This window comes from Microtus oregoni, unplaced genomic scaffold (genome assembly GCF_018167655.1).
Source record: "Microtus oregoni isolate MIOR12 unplaced genomic scaffold, Mior012 000101F_ref0000407, whole genome shotgun sequence".
Taxonomy (NCBI): Eukaryota; Metazoa; Chordata; class Mammalia; order Rodentia; family Cricetidae; genus Microtus; species Microtus oregoni.
The window spans coordinates 1723232-1736012 of record NW_024544715.1 but is presented as its reverse complement, the minus strand read 5'-3'; the positions used below and the strand labels follow the sequence as shown (position 1 = coordinate 1736012).

General features: G+C 39.6%; 1 protein-coding gene across 6 annotated transcripts in view; it reads right to left on the bottom strand.

Moving 5' to 3' along the window:
- The window catches only part of LOC121443159 (aquaporin-4), a 43619-nt gene that overhangs the window by 21770 nt on the left and 9068 nt on the right, over positions 1-12781 (bottom strand). For 5 of the 6 annotated variants that reach the window (XM_041644832.1, XM_041644831.1, XM_041644836.1 and 2 more), the window contains exon 5: positions 12006-12266. In XM_041644832.1, coding sequence (XP_041500766.1) covers positions 12006-12266 — 261 coding nt within the window. Of the gene's footprint in view, positions 1-8069; positions 12267-12781 lie in introns of those variants that run through there. The other variant, XM_041644833.1, reaches the window with a different exon arrangement.

Here is a 12781-nt window from a genome sequence, read left to right as displayed (position 1 = left end):
CCTCTCTGCTTTTGTGCATGATAAGCCCATCAGTCTGGGTCTGGTTACAATTTTGTGAAGCAATCAAGAGTTCAGGCAATTAGGAAGTCTTCCAATATAAAATAATTCAATAGAATTTATTCCCACTCATGCCTGTCTGCATTTAAAGGGGAAAAAAGCACTAATGGCCTTTCATGTTAATGAATCTGAAATGTGCTTTAAATGAGCTTTACCTGTACTATTAGTAAGTAAAGGATAGAGTTCTGAGGTTGCTCAAATAACAGAAACCGTGGCATGTCTCTGGGAGGATGAAATGGGCTCGAGTAACACCACACAGGAGACATGTGAACGGGGTAATGGGGAGACTTAACAGTTACTTTCAGGTTGAGCTGAGGTGGAGAAAATCAGAATTACAATACTCTTGTGATTAAACTTTGATGAGATGAAAATGTCATCATTGTTTGATAAGGATTTATTAGAGTTCAAAGACTATGAATGAATTAGTCACAATGCACCAACACCACAGGGCTGAATAATCTCCGTCAGTGTTTCTTGACTTTCCTTTATTGCAGGCCACTGGAGAAATCTCAGCCCTCTCCTTCCCTGGTTTGATTATTTCCATATTATCAGCTCTCTGGGAACCATAAGATCAACTCAAGTCCTTTGTGATAAGCTTTGACATTGAAATCTTGGAATAGCTTTCCAAGAAACATGGGCGAAGATTTAGGCTCATACTCTTGTTTTATTATTAATTTGCAAGTATTTTATTTTGAATGATGTGTGTATATGTGTTTATTCACATGAGTGCAGTGCTCTCTGAGGCCAGAAGAGGGCATCAGGTTCACTGGAGCTGTAGTTGACAGAAGCTTGTGAGTCACCAGCACCGATTGGGCTCTGTTCTATAAAACAGTATGGCTCCAACCACAGAGCTATCTCTCTAGCCCCTTATTCATACTTTTAAAGAAACAATTTTCAAAAATTTCCTAAGAGAAATGCAGAAATCTTCTCTTCTCCCAACATTTCGTGTTGAACATCAGGATGCCAAAATTCTTTTCTCATCCTTCAGGAAGACCTTCCCTTTTATCTTACGGTTTTGCAAGTTAAAGTTAGAACTTTAGTCTGTTCCAGATGCTACACAGATCAGTTCTTTCTGGGGCATTAATGGTAACACAGAACAACACAACTTAATGATGCTGACTTAGCACAGGGACCATTTTGAGGGAGAGAGAGAGAGAAGAGAGAGAGAGAGAGAGAGAGAGAGAGAGAGAGAGAGAGAGAAAGAGAGAGAGAGAGAGAGAGAGAGAGAAAGACAAAGACAGAGAGACAGAGACAGACAGAGACACAGGTAGACAGAGCAATACAGAGAGACACAGAGACAGATAGATGGACAGACAGGCAAACACAGAGACAGACAGAAAGATACACACAGACAGACAGACACACACACAGAGACAGACAGAGAGATACAGAGAGACACAGAGATAGACCCACATAGAGAAAGAGACTGAGTGACAAAGACTGAGAGATACACACAGAGAGATACACAGAGACAGACACATACAAAGGAAGAAAAAGAGAGAGAGAGAGAAGAGTGTGCAGTCTGTGTGTTTGCATGCATTGGTCAGAGGACAATCTTGAGTACCATTTTTCAGGCATCTTCCACTTTTGATTTGACACACGGCCCCTCATTGGTGTGGGACTTCCAGGAAGCTAGGCTAGTTGGCCAGTGAGCTTCCAAGATTCATCCATCTTTGTCTCCCATCTGCTATTGCTAGGGTTACCTCATATGCCGGTGCACCTGGATATTTTTTATATGGACTCTGAGAGGATTTAATTCTTGCTTGCAAGGCAAACATTTTTTTGGCTGAATTGTCTCCCCTAATTCCTTCTTAGAACAAAAATTCCAGACAAGGCTGCCCTAGGTAGCTCAGACTGTCCTGGAACTTGCCATCCTCTTGGGTCAGCCTGCTAGTTACAGAGAGTATAGTCCTGTGTCACCATGCCAGGCTGGGTGCATATGGACTTTTCTCTGTGTAGAGACAATGGCAGTTTTAGCAATGCTTGTGGTGAGAGGGATGTAGAAGAGCTTCTAACCCTGTTCCTCACTTTTATTGTGGAGGCACTGATGCTCTTCCCCTTCCTTCCCATCTCCTGAAACCATTTCCCACACTCATTGCCAGCGAGTATTCAAAGACTCATTTCCTTGTGGGTTTTTTTTTTTTTGTCTTCTGCCATTCTGCATTTGCCTACCGTCTTGTAATTTGGAAATACAACAATAATAGGTACATTCAGTCTTATGCACAAACCGCTTTCTTCTTACGGAACGAGATAACATTGGCAGTAGGCATTATAATGCCAATTATTTTATGAAGCTGTCGCCACTGTGGTAGTGTTACAATTTGACTCATTCAAAAATATCTTTAACATTTCCAAAAGTTGTCTTTTAACTCTATTGTCTCTTCCAGACAAAGTGATCATACAGAAGTTTGGATTGTTTCCAAATACTATTTACAAATGTCCTTCTTAATATTTTATTTACATATATATTTAATAGATAAAATCAAAATTTTCTGTGGGTCTCTGGATAAAGAGCTGCTGTTTTTGAGCAAAAGTGTGGATGAAGCATTGTGGGAGAAGTCTTTGGTTTACTCTTGCGCACCAAAGAAAGTCCTGGCTTCTCTAAGTCTCCTGTAAAAAACACTTTGTAAGTTTAGCTAGCTTATCTGTGTGGAATTTGCTCTTGAGGCTTTAATCTTCCTCCGAAGGCGATAGTGAGTGATTAGGTCGGGCACAACTGAAATGTTCCAGTATATTGTAATCTCAATTGATATAAAAATCAAAGGCATGAAAAATATAGACAATGAAAGTTGGAGTTACTGGAACCAGAATGTTCCTCAGCTAATAGTCTTCAGAGGGCAGTGGCCTGGAGCAGGGAAGTGCAGACAACTGCTTGGGTTAAAATCTCCCTTCTGTTCCCTGGTAGTTCTGTGACTGAACACTTTGATTGACTTTCTTAAACTTCAGTTTCTCCTTGTATCTGCTTAATGCAACAGCTACCCTGTAAGGTTTCTATAAGGGTGGGGAATTGGGGAAGTCACATATTGAGTGCACAGTGAGTGCTCAACCACTATTGTTATGGAGCTATAGAAGCATTTAACAGTAGCTATAATTAATTCCCACCTTTAGCCACATCAGGACCTACCAATCTCTATCTTAAATAGTGATTTTGATGATGTTTTCTCAAAGAAAAAAACTCAATTTTCTAAATTTTCCAAAGAATAAGTAAATCCTCTATAGCAGCAGCTTATTCCTTTGTGCAAAACCTTCTCTAAGATCCATAATTTTCCTGATTATCAGTATTAATTTATTGCTCTACGGTTATATGGTAAAATAAGGGCTCCCCTTGCACTACTTGCATACATGATACCTACACACATTCATGCACACATATGTGTGTGTGCATGTCGTTGAAGGCTATATAGCTGTTTAGAGACTGGGTTGGTGTGATTATGAGAGATCTGTAGTAGGTGCAGGAGAATCACGCAGATGGTTGGAATTGAGAACCAGGTTCCAGATTTGGATTTTCCGCTATGTGTAGTGTGAGGTAATTTGTTTATTTCCTGAAACACTAGTTTTCTTTATCTTTGGAGATTGAAATGATAGTGATGCTTACCTTATGAGTCCTGAGATAAAATGATTAAAAATTATATATAACTATATAACTATATAGTTATATATATAACTATAACTATATAACTATTATATATAACTATAACCACATGTTTTTATAGTTGCTAATTAGTCTAGATTTTTTTTCTTTGTCTTCCTTTGCCTTGGACAATACTTTCACAAACTTGTACTCTTCTGTGATAAGTGGTCCCTTGCAAGAGGTAAAGAGTGTAGGCTAAGATTTCCCTTTCTTCACACAGATGCCTTTAGATCATAGTGTTTCTTCTCTTCATCCACACATGCATCTATGCATGCATCCATCCATGCATGTGTGTATCTGGTCACCCATTCCTCTTATATTTCATGAGCACTAGCCATTTTCGATGTCCATGATACATAAAAATACTATTAACATGGATATCATGATTTTTCAGAGACCAGAACATATGAATGTGTAAGAACACAATTCAGCTTTTTAAGTCTCTTGTGTCTTCTTAAAACCCAGACAACAACCTCTATCATCTTCATAGCCCTCCTATATACAAATGATAAACAGGTTGATAAAGAAATTGGAGAATCAGCACCCTTTAAATAGCCTCAAATAATAGAAAATATCTTGGTGTAACTCTAGCTAAGTAAGTGAAAGACCTGTATGACAAGAACTTCAAATCTTTGAAGAAAGAAATTGGGGAAGAGATCAAAAAAAAAAAAAAGATCTTCCATGCTCGTGGGTTGATAGGATCAACATAGTAAAATTGGCTATCTTATCAACGGCATTCTATAGATTCATTGCAATCCCCATTAAAATACACAATTCTTTACAGACCTTGAAAGAATAATACTCAACTTCATATGGAAAAACAAAAAATCCAGAATAGCTCAAATAATCCTGTATAATAAAAGAACTTCAGGAGGTATCACCATCCCTGATTTCAAGTTCTACTATAGAGCTATAGTAATAAAAACCATATGGTATTGGCAGAAAAACAAATAAGTAGATCAGTGGAATTGAATCAAAGACCCCGATGTAAATCCACACACCTATGGATTTCTGATTTTAGACAAAATGCCAAAATTATACAATAGGAAAAAGAAAACATCTTCAATAAATTGTACAGGTCTAACTGGACGTCAGCATGAAGAAGAATGCAAATTGATCTATATTTACCACCCTGCACAAAACTCAAGTCCAAGTGGATCAAAGACCTCAACAAAAATCCAGTTACACTGAACCTGGTAGAAGAGAAAGTGGGAAAAAACATCAAATATATTGATATTATTCTCTGAAGAAAACACCAATAGCATAGGCACTGAGAAAGAGAATTAATAAATGGGACCTCATGAAATTGAAAAGTTTCTGTAAGGCAAAGGACATTGTCAGTAGGTCAAAATGGCAGCCTACAGAATGGGAAGAGATCTTCACCAACCCCACATTTGACAGAGAGCTTATTTCCAAAATATATAAAGAACCCACGAACTAGATATGAACAAGCCAAATAATCCAATTAAAAGTGTGGTACAGATCTAAACAGAATTTTCAACAAAAGAATCTCAAATGGTAGAGAAACACTTAAGGAGATCTTCAATATCCTTAGCCATCAGGGATATAGAAATCAAAATGACTCTGAGATTCCATCTTACACCTCCCAGAATGGCTAAGATCAAAACCACAATTGACAGCTCATGCTGGAGAGGATTTGGAGCAAGGGGAATCCTCCTCCATTGTCAGTAGGAGTGTAACTTGTATAGTCACTTTGGAAGTCAGTGTGGCAGTTCCTCAGAAATCTGGAAATCACCTTACCACAAAACCCGGCTATATCACTCTTGGGTATATATCCAAAGGATGCTCAATCATACCACAAGAACACTTACTCAACTATGTTCATAGCAGCATTATTCATAATAGCCAGAGCCTGGAAACAACCTAGCTGTCTCTCAACTGAAGAATGGTTAAAGACAATGTGGTATATTTCGACAATGAGTATTAAAAAGGAATGACACCATGAAATTTGCAGGCAAATGAATGGAACTATAAAAAGAATCATCCTAGGGAGGTAACCCAGACTAAGAAAGACGAACACAGTATGTACTCACTTATAAGTGGATATTAGATGTAAAATAAAGGATAGCTATGCAACAGTCCACAGACTCAGAGAGGTTACATAACAAGGAAGGTTCACTGGGGACACCCAGATCTCCCTGGGAAGAAAAAATAAAAATTTCATGAGTGGATTGAGGTCAGATAGGGATAGGAACATGAGTAATCAGATGGGGGAAGACATGGAGGGGTGAAGTGCTGAGGGAATTGCTGGGGGTGTATTTGAGGTTGGGTGGATGCTGACATAGGGGGATCCCCTGAGAGTGTATAGGGAGGACCCCAGCTTAGACTCCTTGCAATAGTATATTAGTAGCCTGAACTGGCTGTCACCTGTAACCAGATTGATGCCTGGCCCAATTTTCATCAGAGGGGTGTTACCCAGCAGCTGATGGAGGCAGATGCAGATCCACAGTTAAACATTAGGCCAAGCTTGGGGAATCCTGCTGTAGAGAGAGAGAGGAGGGATTGTAGGAGCCAGAGGGGTCAAGGACATCCCAAGAAAACCCACAGAAATCAACTAACCTTGGCTCATAGGAGCTCACAGAGACTGACCCGACAACCAGGGAGACTGCATAGGACTGACCTAGACCCTCTGCACATGTTACAATTGTGTAGCTTGGCTCTTTTGTGGTATTCCTAATAGAGGGAACAGGGGCTGTCTCTGACTCTTTTACTAGCTTTTGGGATATTACTCCCCATACTGGGCTGCCTTGTCCAGCCTTAATACGTGGCGAGTTGCTTTGTCTTACTATAAGTTGATATGCTATGTTTTGTTTACACTCATGGGAGACCTGACCATTCCTGGATGCAGACAGAAGAGGAAAGGTTTGGGGAGTGGAAGGGACGATAAGGGATAGGGGAAGACCAGGATGAGAGGATAGCAGAGGCCGTAGTTAGGATTTAAAATAAACAAAACAACAAAAAAACACAGACAAGGAAGAAGTGTGAAAATTAAAAAAAATGGTAAGAATTAGTTCAGGTGACATACATATTTGGAAATTTCCCAAACCAAATAATCATCAAAAAGTAGACATTTCTACCTTAAGCTTTCCATGCTTGTTAAAATACTTTGCTTGCTGAAGTGTTCAACTGAACTAAATCTCATCTAACATCTGGCCATTGCACAAACACAGCAATGAAAACATGTCTCGTTGCCTCCGCATTGGGTATACATTTTAGAAATCCAATTAGTGTTGCATACTCTGTGTGAATTTTTCTTTTCTTGTGTTTGAACTAATTTTGAGCTCCTACTTGGAGTTATAAGAATTTAAATATTTAGTGCACACATCTCAGCAGCACAAAGCAACCATGATAAAGAACAAAGCTTTGTGGCATTTTCTCATGTTTCTAAGACACTCTTTAACTGCTTTGTCTTTGCAGCGAGCCCTCATCCAGTGGGTGTCAAGCCTCTTGCAGCACAGGGATGAGAGTGGGGAAAGAGAAACATAGAGGATAAATAAGACACATGAATAGCCACTAAGGAGTTTAGAATCTAGTGGAGGAGACAGGCACCTAAACAAACCGTTTCACCATAATATGACAGATGCTTTGAGGGATACATATTCATCTCTCTCCTAAGGATCATGATTCCCCCAACCTTGCAAGGAAGGTCTATAACTGCTAAAAATTGGGAAGTCCTTTAAACCAAGAATGGGGGTGGGGCAAATAAGAACTTACTGAGCCTATGTTATCCATCTGGGTGGACAGGAGCAGCCAAACACTCTGAAGGTAGACCATCTATGCAGCAGTGCCAGTCAGGTGTTGGAGTTTAGACTCACTCTGATGATAGCTGTTAACCCTATTGTCTATTTTGTAGATGTGGACATTATGAAAGAAGCCTAAGAAAACCCAATCTTCACTGTTTGCAGTCAGGGACAACTGAAGTATAAATTATACCGGCTTTCAGAAAATACAAATGAACTTATGGCATCTGCCACCATTTGGTGTAGATTATAATCAAATATCAACGGCCCCATGCATTTTAATGGAAGTACAAATACTGCAACTGAATTTTAAAACATTATCAAATATACAGTTTACTTTAAAAAACATTACGGATTTATTTGTGCGAGTCTAGTAATATTAGATATGCCACTAGCTCCTATGGTGCAATGGTTAACACTCTGGACTCTGAATCCAGAGGATCTGAGTTCGTATCTTGGTGGAACCTGTTCCTTGAAGAAGAGAACTGGTCAGTCATCCTTCTCAACTCAGACCATGAAACCCAGTATAAACGGGCTGCCCGTGCATGCTTCAGCAGTGGCGGGGCATGTTTCACTTCACCTTCAGTAACATGACATGCAACATAAGACATGGAGCCCAGTCACGCTGCTAAGACTTTTAATAGACTTTTTCAAATATTAGACATTACAGTTTAAATCTCTCTAGCATTAACTTTAATGTTGGAATAACATTTCAGTTAATAAATTATTATGAATATAACGATACATTTATTTTATCTTCTTTAGTTCATCATGAGTTACAAGTTTATTGTGATTTGGGTCATAAAATGACAAATAATTGTTTATATGTTTCCGTAAATTGTGTGTTTGCCTAATCAACCCTGAAAAGGCTCTAGGAATACATTACAATAGGACATATAACTTAGGTTTATTTTTTAGCTCTTTATTGTTTACTTAAAAGGGTAACTGTGTAACTGCTCTTAAATATAGTGTTCACGGCATTGTTCTAGAACATGTTGGTTGTGTATTTTCAAAGGTATGGGAAATTATTTGCAAAAAGTGAGTATTCACAGTTTTTGATTTTTGAGGTTAAAGTCTAACATTTATTTCTGAGAATTACAATTTTCAAAGGTTTGTGTTATTAGGGTTTTCTGAAAAGCAATGAAGTTTAGACATGAGCTCAGAAAATTTGAGGTAAAGAAAGTGAGTTTTGTTATTAATATAGCAACCACCCTTTCCTAATAATTTCCACTCTTTGAGTTTACTGGGGGAAGATGTTACTACTTTCAGGTTGCAAATGTTCCAAATTTACATATCTTGTAGTCTCATCATAAGAACTATTTGTAGTTTTTTTTACTAAGCTGTCTATTCAGTTGCCAAAGAGACAGTGTCTCTGTCACATTTGTGACATCTGGGGAAGGTGTCGGCGAGTTGCAGCAAAGGGCCATGCAAGGATTAGTGCCAGCATTTTGATCTGTTATGCAGTTTTGAAATTTTGCTCCCACAATGAGGTTAGATCAGTACACACATTGCCTGGATTCATCTAGAAGAGTTGTGCTTTTTGGAATTGACCTCTAGTAAATCAGTTTATTTATATCATGCACGTTTTCCAGAGATTTCTAATCTCCTTATGAAATCTTTAACTAAGAGAAGCTCTGGCCAGCGGTGTCCATGAGCTGTGGTAGGACACCCCTCCAATGTTTGAAGAAAAGGATTTATGAGTGGCGTCACATGACAGAAATAATTAAAATTACCAGTGGTTTAGGTTCCAGAAAAGACTTCTTAGCAGTGTAAAAAGTTAGGAGTTTTGGAAGAAAATGAAAACACACATTGAAAATCTGAGCCCTACATTTTTTAAAAACCCCCCAAATCTTAAAGGAAACGATTCCCTTCTTTACTGTTTTGACAGACTATGCACATTTTCATTGTATGGACCACCTTGAAATTTGGGGCGTGTCTGTTCTCTTCCCGAGGGAACACAGCTGGCATTGTTCCGTGGCTCGTATGAATCTTTTATGTCTTTCCGGTTTCTCGGTTCTGATCTCTGCGCTGTTTCAGTCACGGGCTGTCTCTTGGGAACAGCACTGTGCTGTTCAGCAGTACGCACTTCATTAATAAGAAGGGATTAAAGGAAAAAGCCCTGATCTCCTAATACACTGGATAATTTGGTGCCACCCACAAGGCAATAGACCCCTGCTGCAAAGATGTCATTAGAAAGGTACAATTTCATTACTTATTTACTGGCAGAGCCTTGAGTGAAATACAAGACATATTGTCTTCTATGCAAAGATGAAGAGTGCTGGAGCCCTTCCCCTCTGTTCTTAAACACTAGATTGTAAGAACACGCTCTTTGTTTTCACGTCCATGTTGCTTTCCCTTGATGCTACGAGAAATTATACTTTTATTAAATATTGAGCAAAATTAAAAATTAGAAAAGATTATTGATAATCTTAAATGAGAGTCATATATTCTTATCGAATAACATGCTTGATTTGATTACCTACTGTGTGCCTGGCACTATGCCAGTTGCTAAAAATCAAAGCACAAAGCCAGAATTCACTGCTTTTCAGTCCCTACCATGTTGAACGCGGTCACTGGACATGAGTGTTAAAGGCGTCTGCACGAAGTAAGCTGCACGGCACACAGAAACAGCCACAGGCCAGGGTTTTGAAAGGGGGACCAGGCATCTGCTCAGCTATCCTGCCAACGAAGTTGACATGTTTGTTGATGGTTGATACCACCTCCTGAACTGAAGCACCCTGACCTTTAAGCCTATGTAGCATATCGTGAAGATACTTGAAATAATGCGCACGACCCACCTTTGGGAGGTTTATGCCCTGGTTCTGTGAGTGCCACTCAGTTATGGAGGAACCTCTGTTTCTGGTGTAGTATATTTGACGCCCCACAAAGGGAGCTTGTGCTTCCAGCATCTACCGTAGAGGATGCCGGTGGCACTGAGAGGCATCCGCTAGGGTCGTGGCTGTCTGGGAAGTTGCACATCAGTTTCCTAGCACCGAAGAGAATCAGCTTTAATAGTGGTCCTTTATCTTGCTGCCACAGACACAAAACTGCCATTAACAATGAGAAGTCACACAGTCGGAATTGTGCTTGGGAGAAGAAAGCCCTCGATTATCAGCCATTTGCTAGCTGGCTAGTCCTCACAGAAATGGATCTTCTCTCTCCCACTACTAACTTTTGTTAAGAGAAACTGACATTTGCAGTGCATTGTCCAAGGTAAGTGCTAGACTAGATAGTTATAATGGAAGAAACTGGGGTTTCCACAGTGTTCTATTGGCAGAAGGCAAAACAGTATGGGAAGACCAAACAATTTTAACAGATAAACCAGGTAGTGGGGTAAATACTTTAAAAACACTTAGTTCTATGTGCGCTAGGAAAAATGGGTCACATGTTACACTTGAAACAGACTGTCTCCTCACCTTTTAATTAGACAACCGTGTTGTGCCTTCTCTGCCACATATTTTGGCTCACGCTAAGTATTAATACACTCACAGTGAAGCTCATCAGCAGATGTCGAGGGAAGAGAGGCGGCGTTAGAAGTTGGGATGGGCAGGACCAGTTTACACCTTCTAGAATAAGCAGGGCTTAGATACCAACAGAGAGTCAGGACACAGCTAGTAAAGATCTTGTCAAAAATGTCTCAGCTAATGCTTCATTATAGATAACAGCATGACAGACAAATTCCCCAGTTTTGCCAATAAATTTTAAAAAGTAAATGAAGCAGTTAAAAGCTCAGGTGGTTAGCTTGTGTGGCGCACTTCAGAACGAGCACTGAAAACAGATCAGTCATTTGCTAACAGGGATACAGACTCCCCCTTCCTCTGCCATCAGATTCCATGGGTCTGTCTATCCTGAACCTCAGTGGATGTCCCATGTATATATTCCATTAGATGGAGCTAACACATGGACACAAAATAATATTCTTTCCAAATTTCGTAATTTTAGCCCTATAGTTTCTTGGGAGTTGAGGAGGAAGAAGGATTATAATGAACTTAGATTGGGATCTGCCGGTCAGATATTTGTCATATAAATACTAATGGCATATCAGCAATGACCCCGGCTACTGTTTTTCTCCGACGTAGTTATAAATAAGGGATGGATCATGAAAGAACTTACTACATTTCTTCGTTTGAATGAGTAAGGCACTGTGACATACTACATTTTGTCATTGTTAAGTCATGCCAGTGAAGTCAATATTCAGGTGAGGATTGACAATACCAGCTTCCTCATAGAGGCACCCACATGCTCTGTAAGGCAAGACTTAGCCGAATCTTTGTATGCATTTTCTGTTGTTATTAACGAAGGGAACTTTGGGGGATATTTAAAAAAATATTTCCTTTTTTTAACATTTCATATTCATTATAGGTTTCTTCTTCCCCCCATTGATAATAGTAAACTATGTGTTGTTCAAACTGAGTAATACGACATGAAACAAGGAACCTCGGGTGGCTCATTTATAACAAATCTGTTTCCTTGATGGGTGGCAGGACATCTGAGGTGAACTCTAGGGAGTCTCTCCTGCTTTCAGTGCTGTCTTCTAGTCATACCGAAGACAATACCTCTCCAGACGGGTCTTTCCCCTTCTTCTCTTCCCCGCGGTCAATGTCAATGACGTGCACCAGCCCGGGTTTCAGAATCAGGTCCTCCGTCTCCACTTGACTCCTGTTGTCCTCCACCTCCATGTAGCTTCCTTTGGTCTGCTGTGCAGCTTTGCTGAAGGCTTCCTTAAGGCGCCGTTTGAGCTCCACGTCAGGGCAGAAGACATACTCGTAAAGGGCACCCGCGAGCACAGCGCCTATTATTGGTCCAACCCAGTATATCTGGAGAAAAATGGGAGAGGAGAGGCAATAAATAGAGGAGGGTGAAAAGTGGTCTCACTCGACAGCTTGTGAGTACACAGTTTAACAGACTTAATCAAGTCAGCAACTGCATCACACACACACACACACACACACACACACACACACACACACACACACGATGGATCTGAAAATAAATGATAAAATATACCAAGTCTACATCAAAGATCCATAAATTATTAAAGAGCATTTGAACATAAAATAAGAAAGAATAATGTCTTCTATCTTCTTTATTTTAATATTATATTTTAAATGTTCTGATTATTATTAATATTATTAGAGACAAGGTCTAGCTTAGGCTGTTTTTAAGACTCATTGCATAACTCAGGATAGCCTTGAACTCACATTCCTCCACTGTCAGCATCATGAGTGTTTAAAATATTGGTGGGTACCATCACATCAGGCTTATCAACTTTATGATAAACCTTAACATGAAATAACTCTGCTCTGGTGGCCCCACAACTTAAGCAGACTCT